General features: G+C 40.0%; 2 protein-coding genes and 2 long non-coding RNA genes across 8 annotated transcripts in view; 2 read left to right on the top strand and 2 right to left on the bottom strand.

Annotated features, from left to right (window-relative positions):
* LOC310732189 (CDC42 small effector protein 2-like) overlaps positions 1-115 on the bottom strand; it is a 15,944-nt gene extending 15,829 nt beyond the window's left edge. The window contains exon 1 of the mRNA XM_083552539.1: positions 1-115. This exon is cut by the window's left edge and continues 36 nt beyond it. The gene's annotated coding sequence lies outside the window, so the exon portion shown is untranslated.
* Positions 1-13,856, top strand: part of LOC310732193 — a 44,236-nt gene extending 30,380 nt beyond the window's left edge. For 3 of the 5 annotated variants that reach the window (XR_014535367.1, XR_014535368.1, XR_014535369.1), the window contains exon 2: positions 13,681-13,856. This is a non-coding gene — a long non-coding RNA (uncharacterized lncRNA). Of the gene's footprint in view, positions 1-9,917; positions 9,963-13,680 lie in introns of those variants that run through there. The other 2 variants (XR_014535370.1, XR_014535371.1) reach the window with 2 other exon arrangements.
* Positions 10,292-13,856, top strand: mibp2 (muscle-specific beta 1 integrin binding protein 2). Its single transcript, XM_083552512.1, has 8 exons — positions 10,292-10,872; positions 11,855-11,945; positions 12,254-12,302; positions 12,447-12,636; positions 12,934-13,005; positions 13,153-13,259; positions 13,445-13,529; positions 13,624-13,856. The coding sequence occupies exons 1-8, from the start codon at positions 10,847-10,849 to the stop codon at positions 13,640-13,642; spliced, it is 639 nt and encodes a 212-aa protein (XP_083408638.1). The 5' UTR covers positions 10,292-10,846; the 3' UTR covers positions 13,643-13,856.
* Positions 10,796-11,845, bottom strand: LOC310732219. The gene is made up of 2 exons (XR_014535399.1): positions 11,413-11,845; positions 10,796-11,376 (listed from the first exon to the last, which is right to left on the bottom strand). It is a non-coding gene; the product is annotated as an uncharacterized lncRNA (long non-coding RNA).
* Positions 13,857-15,000: the final 1,144 nt, after the last annotated feature.

Raw genomic sequence — 15,000 nt, forward strand, 5'->3', positions numbered from 1 at the left:
AAGTGATTTTCTTCACCTTCTGCAGATCTACACATCATGAATCCCGGAAGTGAAGGCGACACCATGACGTGGGAGTCAGCCGCCCCGATAGTGCGCATGCGCAGGAAGGGGATGCAGGCCTCATCCGCGTCCCCTCCCTGACAGGGTGGCGTGTGCGCATGCGCGCTATCCCTCTCAACAGGATCTCTATAAAATTGTATTTTTATCTCCAATATGGTTTTATCAATAAATTGTAATGATAATAAACTATTTATGTGGTGAACTATAAAATATAATAATATTAACAATAACAATATTAATAATAATAATATTAATAATAATAATAATACCCACAATATTTACCACAAGATGGAGTCAGAGGCGCCCTAGGCCTCCAGAAACGTTCTTGAGAAGTTCCAAATTCCTCATTCGAAATCCCCAAATCCAATAGAGTGGCTGATGGATGTGAAAGAGAAAGAGGTTTCTGACAGAGGGTTTGTGATGTACACTTTGACATATGCATAATAGCTCATCTCCTGAAGGTCAGGATGATCTTCCATATTCCTCATGCTTTGCTTCTCCTCCTCCAGGTCATGGACCAAACATTATCACATAAGCGTGCTAGATCCTCAATCACGATTAGGAAGGTTTGATGGTAACACGTGTGGATCGTTTCTATAGTAACAGCTCAGTGGTATCTGGTGTCTGGTGGTGAACAGCACATTATCATCCAGAGATTGCTGATGGTTTTCAGATATAATGCAGTGAGGGACATGCTGTATGAGAAACAAATCAACTTCAATTGCTATAACAATTCAGATCAGTTCAGTGGTTAAGACATTGGATTTTGGATTGGAAGCTCATGAGTAGATATGGGTACCGAGAAATAGATTTTTTTGGATCGGTACATAACTGGGTTAATACCAGACTCCTGATAAGCTTCAGCACACTGTTATCAATACTTGTGTTGTTTTATCTCCGTATACGTCAGTGTTAATGGTGAACAGTCGTTTTCCATCTCTGAATGACATCATATCATATTGATGATGAAGTGCAGGGATCAATAAGCAGTATTGATATTGGTACCGGTATCGATAAAAATAATGTAAACGATACCCATCCCTAGTCATAAGTTCCCAAGCTGCCACTGCTGGGCCCCTGAGCAAGGCCCTTAGCCCTGTTAGGACTGTTTAGTTGTAAGTCGCTCTGGATAAGAGCATCTGCCACATGCTGTAAATGTAAATGTAGTGAGTGATTTAGAGGTGAGAGAAGTGAAAGAAACTCCCTGAGACTTCATAAGAAAGAAACCTCAAGATCCAGACGCATCTTCATATGGGAGACATTGAAAGTCCATTCATTAGAGTGCCATCATTATTATAAGCTGTTCACTCATGGAAACTCGACTTGAATTGTTGAGGACAAACTTCCATGTCAGGTGTTTTTGCTTCTCCTCCACCATCGAATGAGCAGATCGTTAGCCATATAATCGTTACAGAATCCCTGATCAGAAGGAAACTTTACAGTATACACTCTATACCACTAATCAGATCTAACTACGCTAATCAGACCCTACTACACTAATCAGACCCTACTACACTAATCAGATCCAACTACACTAATCAGATCCAACTACACTAATCAGACCCTACTACGCTAATCAGACCCTACTACACTAATCAGACCCTACTACACTAATCAGATCCAACTACACTAATCAGACCCTACTACGCTAATCAGACCCTACTACACTAATCAGACCCTACTACACTAATCAGATCCAACTACACTAATCAGATCCAACTACACTAATCAGACCCTACTACACTAATCAGATCCAACTACACTAATCAGATCCTACTACACTAATCAGACCCTACTACACTAATCAGACCCTACTACACTAATCAGACCCTACTACACTAATCAGATCCTACTACACTAATCAGACCCTACTACACTAATCAGATCCTACTACACTAATCAGATCCAACTACACTAATCAGACCCTACTACACTAATCAGACCCTACTACACTAATCAGATCCTACTACACTAATCAGATCCAACTACACTAATCAGACCCTACTACACTAATCAGACCCTACTACACTAATCAGATCCTACTACACTAATCAGATCCAACTACACTAATCAGATCCAACTACACTAATCAGACCCTACTACACTAATCAGACCCTACTACACTAATCAGACCCTACTACACTAATCAGACCCTACTACACTAATCAGACCCTACTACACTAATCAGATCTAACTACACTAATCAGACCCTACTACACTAATCAGATCCTACTACACTAATCAGACCCTACTACACTAATCAGATCCTACTACACTAATCAGATCCTACTACACCAATCAGATCCAACTACACTAATCAGACCCTACTACACTAATCAGATCCTACTACACTAATCAGACCCTACTACACTAATCAGATCTAACTACACTAATCAGATCCTACTACACTAATCAGACCCTACTACACTAATCAGACCCTACTACACTAATCAGACCCAACGTCACACTGGGCTGTGACACAGAACTGTACATTTCCACTTCAGCCCATGCTGTTCTGTACATTAATAAATCAATTAAATAATAAAGGTTTTTTCTGCTTGTCACATGTACTTTACTGCACAGTGAAATTCTTTCCTCGAACATCCCAGTGATGTAGGGAATTAATGCTGAATGCTCTCTGCATGTCCTTCATCATTGGCACTACAATGCTACTGTGCCTTATAACTTGTTCTCTACCTCGCTGCATCGCACATTACTGTATAATTACTACATGATCTCTGTTTAGTCACGTGAGGCTCCCTGGACTTTTGGACCTCATGTTCCTGTACAAGGGACGTCTATATTTGTACACCGTGTCTCCTCCTCCTGGAACTGTATTCTACTCACTACCTCATTCCTGTACTTTATATAGAACACAATATACTATATATACATGTGTGTATGTATGAGGTGGTATCGAAGAGTTTACAGCAAAAGCTGTTTACAAGAAAGTACCTTTTTTCACATGTGTGGAGGAGCTCAGTGACAGGGTGCTCATGAGATCAAAATAGCACCAGTCACACAGCTCCCGATGTACACAGGACAACGTCTTTTAAATTATGAAGGTCGGTGCTCCCTGTGACTGTGTGTGCAGCCTTGTGCTGCCACCTGTTGGCATGTTACAAAACTAGTGTCAAATGTTTTTGATACCACCTTGTATTATGCTGTATATTCATTATATATAGAATATGTTTGCACTTTTGAGTAGATGCACTGGGTCTGTGCTTGTATTCTGTACAATGACAATAAGGTCTAATCTAATCCAATCCAATCTAATCTCATTTAATCAAATGGTTATGTTTTCTATAGTAACCCCTCATTCTGTTTGTAGACTCCTATCCTGGGCTTCACACAACTTTAAAACAGAACTATACGTTTTTAATGCTGATTGAGTGAATGCTGGTGTATAAGAGATATAATGCACATTCAGTCCCAGGAAAATAATCAGCTGCTTGATAGCGCCCCCTGTCACTGATGATCGGCATGACACTCTATGCTGAGTAAGCGATCGCTCGAATGATTCATTCCAGTGGAATTCATCTCACATGTTTCCGGCATCATCGTTGCCTCAAAACACAGCTGCCCAAATGTTTCGAGCTCTGAAAGGGTGAAGCTTGTTGTTCAAGAAACCAAAGTGGTGGAGAATGTGCTAATTTTAGTGCAAAGATTTTTATATGTTTTCAGACTCGACTATAAACAATTGGGTCGGAAACAGCGTTAGTCAGGAGACTAGAAAAATAACTTTAACTGTTGAGGTTTTTAATTGTTTATTTGATTGTTTGATGAATTTGTGCAAGAAACAAAGTCAGACACAAAACTTTGACCTGATGTAGAGGCACGTGGTGTAGATCTGTAGATCTGTAGAACTTCCACAACATGGACTTTTACGTTCAGGAAAATACCACTTGATTTTCTCAATTTTCATTCACCAAACACGACAATTTAATTTTGTAAATAAATGTGTATATAGAGATTCTGTGAAAAGTGTGGAAACACCATGGTTTTGGTGTTTGAGGGACATGTACATGCTCCTTTTGTTTTTATGCAACAAACTGGATATTTTAACTCTATAAAGATTTCCTTTGACCAAACAAATCTATAAATGTCCAGACTGTATCTTCTGTAAATTCTCTGTTAGCATGAAAAACAGCTTTCAGGTGAAACTCTTAGCTGTGTCTCTTGTAAAACTCTTCAGAGATGTTCTTCACTAGTTGGAGATTTTCTTCTTCATCTCAGAGCAGTTCAATAGGATTGAGGTGCGGTGACTGGGCAGGTGGTTCCATGATAGATATCACTCCAGACGTCTGTCTGCTCTCTAAATAACACATACAGAACTCAGACGTGCGCTTCGACTCATCATCTTGTTGTACGGTGAAGTCGATTCTGATGAGCCGCAGTCCAGACGGAACTGCGTGGTGATGAAGTGTGGAATAGGAGCCGTGTTGAGTCACTTTCACTTTCCAGAATCTTCCCTGCTCCAAAACAACCCCAAACCATTAAACTTCCACCTCCATGTGTGAGTGTGGGGTGTGAGGGAGTCTGATCACATCTTCTCTCCTGTACTCCTTCTCACACAAGTTCTTCTGGTAGACACAGACATGGTTCTGTCCCAACTGGACTCCACAGAACCTTCATCCACTCATCAACTGTACAGTTCTGGTGTGTGTGTCAGTTTGTTCAATAGAAACTAAAGGAACGTGTGTGTGTGTGTGTGTGTGTGTGTGTGTGTGTGTGTGTGTGTGTGTGTGTGTGTGTGTGTGTGTGTGTCTCAAAAACAATAAAAGACTTGGTGTTCCATTTGGACTCCACAGAACTTCCTCTTCACTGTTTCATCTGCATGTTCTCCAAATATGAACAGTAATATGGAAAGTGGAATATATATGGATTTATTCCAAAACCTATTGTTTCAGCTTTAGGTGACAGTTTCTTTTATAGAAGTACCTTCATGTGTCTCTCAAAATCTGTTGAAGTCTCAGTGTTTCCTAACATTTGTGTGATAAACATCTCAACAATTCAGTGGCTCAGTTTTCCAATATGAGAAAAAGTTCCAGTACTTTCACTACCTCTCTCTTTTGCTCTCTTTCTCTCTCTCTCTCTCTCTCTCTCTCTCTCTCTCTCTGCTCTACATGGAACGTCTTTTTTACAGAAGTGTCAGATGGAGTGAAGTGAACACATGGCTGCTGAGCCCTGATGGAGAAATCAAATGTGCTCTACAGACACCCACGGAGCAGCAAACCACAAACCAGACACACCCTGAAATTAAGAGAAAGAGTAGAAGAGAGAGAGAGAGAGAGAGAGAGAGAGAGAGAGAGAGGGAGGTAGAGGGAGACAGACAGAGAGTAAGCATACCTCACTTCCTGTTTACGTCTGGCACAGAGAGCTAAAAATGGTCTTAGCACTTTTCCTAATGTGAATGCGGAACAGTGGGGTTCTTGGACATGGACGTGTTGTGATGGCTGATAAACACACGATAGAGATGTGAAGATTATTATGATTGTGATGTTGAATGTGGGGTGAGTGTTATGTTGATGTTATGTGACGCTCTAATTGGAGTGGATAAACCATCGTGGAAAGAACCTGAAAGAGCATGAAAAACATGTCCTCTGGTTACTGTTCATGAAGGACTGAGTGTTCACTCACAGTTCAGTTACAGCATCATCACGTAGCGTAACAGAGACCAAATATACCAAATATAACACAAATAACACACATAAACACATATAAACACATATAAACACACATAAACACACATAAACACACAGAACAACTATAACACACATAAACACACAAACACACAGAACAACTGTAACACACAGAAAAGCTATAACACACATAAACACACAAACACACAGAACAGCTATAACACACAGAACAACTATAACACACATAAACACACAGAACAACTATAACACACATAAACACACAAACACACAGAACAACTATAACACACAGAACAACTATAACACACATAAACACACAGAACAACTATAACACACATAAACACACAAACACACAGAACAGCTATAACACACATAAACACACAAACACACAGAACAACTATAACACACAAACACACATAAACACACATAAACACACAGAACAACTATAACACACAAACACACAGAACAACTATAACACACAAACACACAAAACAACTATAACACACATAAACACAAACACACAGAACAACTGTAACACACAGAAAAGCTATAACACACATAAACACACAAACACACAGAACAGCTATAACACACAGAACAACTATAACACACATAAACACACAAACACACAGAACAGCTATAACACACATAAACACACAAACACACAGAACAACTATAACACACAAACACACATAAACACACAAACACACAGAACAACTATAACACACAAACACACAGAACAACTATAACACACAAACACACATAAACACACATAAACACACAGAACAACTATAACAGACATAAACACACAGAACAACTATAACACACATAAACACACATAAACACACAGAACAACTATAACACACATAAACACACATAAACACACAGAACAACTATAACACACATAAACACACATAAACACACAGAACAACTATAACACACATAAACACTGAACAGCTATAACACACATAAACACACATAAACACTGAACAGCTATAACACACATAAACACTGAACAGCTATAACACACATAAACACACAGAACAACTATAACAGACATAAACACACAGAACAACTATAACACACATAAACACACATAAACACACAGAACAACTATAACACACATAAACACTGAACAGCTATAACACACATAAACACACAGAACAACTATAACACACATAAACACTGAACAGCTATAACACACATAAACACACAGAACAACTATAACACACATAAACACTGAACAGCTATAACACACATAAACACACAGAACAACTATAACACACATAAACACTGAACAGCTATAACACACATAAACACACAGAACAACTATAACACACATAAACACTGAACAGCTATAACACACATAAACACACATAAACACACAGAACAGCTATAACACACATAAACACACAAACACACAAACACACAGAACAACTATAACACACATAAACACACATAAACACACAGAACAACTATAACACACATAAACACACAGAACAACTATAACACACATAAACACACATAAACACACAGAACAGCTATAACACACATAAACACACAGAACAACTATAACAGACATAAACACACAGAACAACTATAACACACATAAACACACATAAACACACATAACAACTATAACACACATAAACACACAGAACAACTATAACACACATAAACACACAAACACACAGAACAACTATAACACACATAAACACACATAAACACACAGAACAGCTATAACACACATAAACACACAGAACAACTATAACAGACATAAACACACAGAACAACTATAACACACATAAACACACATAAACACACATAACAACTATAACACACATAAACACACAGAACAACTATAACACACATAAACACACAAACACACAGAACAACTATAACACACATAAACACACATAAACACACAGAACAGCTATAACACACATAAACACACATAAACACACAGAACAGCTATAACACACATAAACACACATAAACACACATAAACACACATAAACACACAAAACAACTATAACACACAAACACACAGAACAACTATAACACACATAAACACACATAAACACACAGAACAGCTATAACACACATAAACACACATAAACACACAGAACAGCTATAACACATAAACACACATAAACACACAGAACAACTATAACACACATAAACACACATAAACACACAGAACAGCTATAACACACAGAACAACTTAAAGCTAAATCAACAACATGTCAGTTAGATCCCATTCCAACAAATCTACTGAAGGAAGTGTTATATACAACTGGTGAGTCTCTTCTCAATATTATTAACTCCTCACTATCGTTAGGTCATGTCCCTAAATCCCTCAAGTTAGCAGTTATTAAGCCCCTCATTAAAAAACCTAATCTGGATCCAAACACGCTATCGAATTACAGACCAATTTCAAATCTCCCATTTATGCCCAAGATTTTTAGAAAAGATTGTCGCTGCCCAGTTCTGTTCCCACTTGCAGGAGAACAATATCTTTGAGGAGTTTTAGTCAGGTTTCAGGCTCCATCATAGCACAGAAACTGCTCTAGTTAAAATCACTAATGACCTGTTTTTAGCTTCAGACCAAGGCTTTATCTCGCTGTTAGTTTTACTAGATTTTAGTGCTGCATTCGACACTATAGATCATGATCTTCTCCTAGATCACTTACAGAATTACATCGGCATTCAGGGACAGACATTTAGCTGGTTTAAATCCTACCTGTCCAATCGTTACCATTTCGTAGATTTAAATGGAGAGCTATCCAGGATAATGCTAGTGAACTATGGCGTGCCACAAGGTTCAGTTCTAGGACCCCTGCTCTTCACAATATACATGCTTCCCTTAGGAAATATTATTAGAAGGCATGGGATTAGCTTCCATTGTTATGCTGATGATACTCAGCTATATATCTCATCTAAACCAGGCGATACAGCTCAATTAGCTCAGATAACTGAGTGTGTTAAAGAAATAAGAGATTGAATGACCCACAACTTTCTACTTTTAAATTCTGATAAGACAGAGATTTTGCTTATCGGCCCAAAAACCAGTATACAGAAGCTCCAGCATCTCAACCTGCATTTAGATGGATGTTCTGTAACCACTAGTTCAACAGTTAAAGACCTGGGAGGTATTTTAGACAGCAACTTGTCTTTCAAATATCATATCAACCAAGTTGCAAAAACAGCCTTCTTTCACCTTAGAAATATTTCTAAGCTAAGAAACATGTTGTCTATATCTGATGCAGAGAAGCTCGTCCATGCGTTTATGACCTCTAGAATAGACTACTGTAATGCATTACTAGGTGGATGTCCTGCATCATTAATAAACAAGCTTCAGTTAGTCCAGAATGCAGCAGCCAGAGTTCTTACAAGGTCGAGAAAATATGATCACATAACCCCAATCTTATCATCCCTACACTGGCTTCCTGTTGAGGTTCGAATAGACTACAAACTACTGCTACTCACTTATAAAGCACTAAATGGTTTATCTCCATGTATCTCTCCAGTCTTTTAACACGCTACAATCCGTCACGCTCCCTGAGATCTCAAATAGACTGCAGAAAGAACATCATTTATAATCTTATACTCCAGTGCTCATGTTAGTTCTCACTCTCCAGTGTTCTGTAGTGTTGAAAGATTTATGATCAAACTCTTGATGTCACCCATATGAGGATGGGTTTCCCTTTTGAGTCTGGTTCCTCTCAAGGTTTCTTCCTCATAACATCTAAGGGAGTTTGTCCTTGCCACAGTCTCCATGGTGCTCATCAGGGATAAATTCACATCATTGACCTTCACTGTTGATTTCTGTAAAGCTGCTTTAAAACAATGTCTGTTGTAAAAAGCGCAAAAGAAATAAACTTGACTTGACATAAACACACAAACACACAGAACAGCTATAACACACAAACACACATAAACACTCATAAACACACAAACACACATACAACTGAAGTTTCAGCAACAGAACTTTTGCTGTTAACACTAAATAATTACAACACATTGATCTATTTTAGTGATATTGATCACATGGTCCAGTGTGTGTGTGTGTGTGTGTGTGATGTGTGTACATGTGAGTGTAAGATTGTGAATGGGTGTGTATCTGAATGAGTGTGTGTGTGTGTGTGTGACTGAGTGTGATTGTGTGGATGTGTGTGTGATCATGTTGATTGTGTATGTGAGACTGAGTGAGAGAGTGTGTGTGTGTGTGTGTGTGTGTGTGTGTGTGTGTGTGTGTGTGGACACTGTGTTGATGTCGGCTGTGACGGCACAGGAAGGTCTGAAACACTCCTACATTTCCGTGAGTGTAACATGTAACAGTATGGAAATGCTGCGTGGGGATTGTGTGTATTGTGTGTGTGTGTGTGTGTGTGTGTGTGTGTGTGTGTGTGTGTGTGTGTATAGTGTGTATTACTGTAGAATAAAGCTGAATATAAGTTTTAGTGTATATTATAGTCAGTAACCCGAGACTCAGTAGCACATCAGAATAAAGATATAATAATCAGAATCTTATAATAAACATCATTTAATGATCATTAAAACCTCATCAAACATCAGTTATTATAATTACTGCATTAATAATTATTACATCATAATTACAAATGATTATGACATAATAAATTAAATATAAATGTTTAAAAAAAATATCTTATTTATTTAGATCAGCAAATCTAAAAAAAAACAAAAAAACAAACAAAACAAATTTTTTTTCCCCCGTATGTTGTTCATTACAAAGCTGTGGGAGAGAGGGGCGGGGCAAAGCGGGGGGGGGGCGGCGCTTCTCCCCGAGCTCTCTCTGTGATTGGCTGGCCGGGGTGGTGACCCCACGTTGTGTCGCTGTTTAAATAGCCAATCAGGCACGGCGCTAAGGATAGAGCAGCGCGTGAGCGAGCCCGTGGCCTTCTCTCGGTGGAAGCTCGCGGAAGGAGCACGAGCGTGTCTCATCGCCCCACGACTTTCACGCGCTCCAACATGGAGGACTCGAGTAGTTGACGTTTTACCAACCTCTTTTTTTTCTTCTTCACTTCCGCTTCCGCCCCTTTCTTCTGTCCGGACCGAACCGAACCGTTATATCTGCACGGAACTTCCGCGCGCAAGACTCAGACATGAAGTTCATCATCGGTATCGGAGGGTGAGTGCTGGCGCGTGCATGTGCGCGCGTGTGAGGCGCATGCGCGGTAGAGGGCGCTGTGCAGGCCACGCGCGCGCGCAGTTCAGTAACGTGCGAATTAATGATCCGGGTCTCACTTCCGGTGTGTCGCGTGCTCGCGCTTTTATACTGTACATTATATATTCTACATTTTATAATAATTTATAGACGTGTTTTATTCATGTTCATTTACTTTGTGTTTATTATTAATATAAATATGAATTATTATTATATAAACATGTTGGATTTGAGGGATTATGGGTGACCACGTGGTCAGGACAGTCAGCAGTGTGTCTTTTTATTTATATATATATATATAGTGTGTGTGTGTGTGTGTGTAAATAAATATAATAAATCTATATAATTATGATTAAATGCATTTATAACCCTAATATATGTATTAATTGTAAATATAAATGTGTACATGTAGTGAACTACTACTTAACTGTTCAACATGAAGATCAATAAAATAAAATACTAATAAAACTATAAATATACACACACACACACACACACACACACACACACACACACACACACACATGAGTAAAACAGATTGTTGATGTTAAATGGTTTAATAATAAGTTTATAATATAATAATAATAATATAATGATCCTGAGTCAAAATGATTTCACTACACCGTGTTTTATCAGTGACCTCAAACACTGAGTGTGTGTGTGTGTGTGTCAGTGACCTCAAAACTGGGGTTTACACAGAGTGTGTGTGTGCGCGTGTGTGTCAGTGACCTGTCACCTGGGGTTTACACTGTGTGTGTGTGTGTGTGTGTGTGTGTGTGTGTGTGTGTGACCTCAAAACTGGGGTTTACACAGAGTGTGTGTGTGCGCGTGTGTGTCAGTGACCTGTCACCTGGGGTTTACACTGTGTGTGTGTGTGTGTGTGACCTCAAAACTGGGGTTTACACTGTGTGTTTGTAATCATTGTTGTTGTTGTTGTTGTTGTCAGGGTCACTAACGGGGGTAAGACCACCCTGACGGAGCGTCTGTGTGGTGTCCTGCCCAACTGCTGTGTGGTGCATCAAGACGACTTCTTCAAGGTGAGTGTCATCATCATCATCATCATTCATCTCTAATCATATAAATAATAGACAGATTATTCTCTCTACTGTGTGGAGTTCTGAGGCTTTCCAACGACCAAACTGCACATTATCAGTAGTACTAGTAACAGTGTGTGTGTGTGTGAGAAAGAGAAGTGGATGAGAGTCGTGTGTGTGTGTGTGTGTGTGTAAAGTCGAGTTGGGATAGTTGTTAGCGTAGCTATATTTAGCGTTAGCGGGTGTGTCGGAGTGTTTAAAGCCAAACTCGTGGTGTTCAGCCTCGCTGAATGTACACGCGTGTGTTTCAGCCCCAGGATGAGATCGAAGTCGGGGACGATGGCTTTAAGCAGTACGATGGTAAGCGCTGTGTGTGTGTGTGTGTACACAAGGCACCTTAAATAATAAATGCAGTGTGAATGTTTCTAGATTGAAACGCCACATGGACTACGTGTCATCCTGTCGTCTGATTGGCTCCCTGTGGGTGTGTGGGTGTGTGTGTAGTGATCACAGCTTTGGACATGGAGGCCATGATGAGCACCATCTACGCCTGGCAGGAGAACCCGGTGAAGTTTGAACGCTCTCACGGTGTGGAGAGCACGCTGGATCAGGAGATCCTCCCTCGCTCCGCAGACGACGAGGACGAAGGTGTGCACATCCTCATCGTGGAAGGGTTCCTGCTCTACACCTACGGGTGGGTACACACACACAGACACACACACACAGTCTCTGGGACTTTGTAGCTGTTTCAGACGCCATGTTGTGTGTTTAATTTTTTTTGGCTAGTTGCTTAGCAACACTGTTCTCCCCACTGGAATTGAGTTTAATTGTTGAAACGTTGAACCATGTCGTGGTCGTGAGTCACTGTGCCCTTGTTAAGTGAATCATGTTTCGAGCTCGAGGTCCTTTTAATGCGCCGAGACAAAACCCCGCCAACATCACGCCACAAACACGTCTGTTCTGAACTAAACGTGCACGTGTGTTTTTGCAGGCCCCTGATAGACGTGTTTGATCAGCGGTTGTTTATTTCCATCCCATATGAAGAATGCAAAAAGAGAAGATGGTGAGTGTGTGTGTGTGTGTGTGTGTGTGTGTGTGTGTGTGTGTGTGTGTGTGTGTGTGTGTGTGTGTGAGATAACATTGGTCCAGATCTGGTCAGTTCTACCTTTTATACGTGTGTGTGTGTGTGTGTGTGTGTGTGCGCGCGCAGCTCAAGGAACTACGCCGTGCCTGACCCCCCGGGTCTGTTCGATGGTCATGTTTGGCCGATGTACGTCAAACACAAGAAACAGATGGAGGACATGGGAGTGGATGTTGGTACGTGGTGTGTGTGTGTGTGTGTGTGTGTGTGTGTGAATTCAGCTTCTCTGTGGGCTGCGTCCCAATCTGACACACCTCCTTAGTAAACAATGTGGCATATAACACTGTGTGTGTGTGTGTGTGTGTGTGTGTGTGTGTGTGTGTGTGTGTGTGTGTGTGTGTGTGTGTGTGTGTGTATACAGAGCAGCTTGATGGAACTCTGTCGAAGGAGCAGCTGTTTAACATGGTGTATGGAGACGTCATCAACAACATCCAGGACCGAATGAGGTGCGGCAGTGTTTAAATTCAGTGCAGGATACAGCAGCATGAGGGCTCACTTTCAGTCTGACTTACTGTGTGTGTGTGTGTTTGTGTGTTGCAGGTCTGTTGATCAGCACTAAGTTGCAGAAGGAGGAATATGAAGTCATCTCTGCCGCAGAAACGCGCGCGCGCGTGTGTGTGTGTGTGTGTGTGTGTGGTCTCAGACTGGCTCTGCGTTGACTGTTACCTGCTTTGGCTCTTTTATACCTCTTGTATCTCCTCCATATTTATTTGCTGTATGAAGAAAGTGACGCTCTGGAGAATCAACACTCCTCAATAAACACTTCACTCCTACACCTGTGTGTGTGTGTGTGTGTGTGTGTGTGTGTGTGTGTGTGTGTGTGTGTGTGTGTGTGTGTGTGTGTGTGTGTGTGTGTGTGTGTGTGTGTGTATACATTTAAGACTGAGAGCTACTTCCTGTGTACTGATTAATATGAAGAGCTTCCAGTTTAATACACACTTCTGAAATAACACATTTGCTCAATTTACCTTTAATGAAGTTATTATTAATAATGAATGATGATCTTTGTGAAGACGCTGATCATGTGAATGATTTCTCACAATAATTATCAACAATGATTTAACAAAGTAGGAAACCGATCAATATGTAAAGTTATTTCTATAAATCTCTGCAATATTTACATTTTTAAATGATCACTTCTACATCACCACCAGCCACTTACAATTTTTAACAAATCATCCAAATCATGTTTGTACAGATTATCGATTATGTAACACAAAAATCACCATGGAGACCAGCTCTAATCTAATATAAACATTTATTTAAGTTTATTTTTAATAATTATTTTCAAATTCACACCAATGTAAATCTAATAAAAAAAAAGAATAGCAATAAAAGAAATTCGCTGTGGTTCACTGGTAAGTGGCGCTTTGGTGAGCTATTGTTTAGAAAAGACTTGTGGGCACCATGTTACTGACCCCTGATCTAAAGTATGAAGCTTGTGTGTAGAAATAAAATATTAGAACTAATAAAAGAAAATATTAAATATAGAGAGAAATGAAGTCACGTGAGAAACACAGAAGTTACAGTGGAAACAGTATTTACACGTGGAGGTCGAGGTTGTGGATGTGATACTTCTTGGCCATGGTTTTCTCTCAGGAGATCCTACAAATCATCTTTTAGCATCATGTTACAATGGAAACCATACAGAAGTGTAAACTCTGTCCTGTAGACATTAGAAAGTTCTGACACTGGAGGCTCCTCCCACATCCACACTCCTTTTTTTTACTCATTTATCACGGTGTCCCTGTGAACGAGGGGTTACTATGGAAACGATACCGTATCAGAGCGAGCACGTTAATATAATCCTGCACTACTGTCGGAGGTTCTGTTCCAGAGAACTCATCACCTTCATGGTGTTTGATGGATCTGAGCAGGAGATGAAACACGTCAACGTGGGAGTCAAAGGAGAACAGA

Source organism: Silurus aristotelis, assembly GCF_946808225.1.
Source record: "Silurus aristotelis genome assembly, chromosome: 10".
NCBI lineage: Eukaryota > Metazoa > Chordata > Actinopteri > Siluriformes > Siluridae > Silurus > Silurus aristotelis.

What these genes read in the sequence shown, in the direction of transcription:
- mibp2 (XM_083552512.1), top strand. Translation starts at nt 10,847, where the DNA reads ATGAAGTTCATCATCGGTATCGGAGG. An exon ending in ATCAAGACGACTTCTTCAAG is followed by an intron (nt 11,946 to 12,253) that starts GTGAGTGTCATC and finishes CGTGTGTTTCAG; the next exon opens with CCCCAGGATGAGATCGAAGT. An exon ending in GGACATGGGAGTGGATGTTG is followed by an intron (nt 13,260 to 13,444) that starts GTACGTGGTGTG and finishes GTGTGTATACAG; the next exon opens with AGCAGCTTGATGGAACTCTG.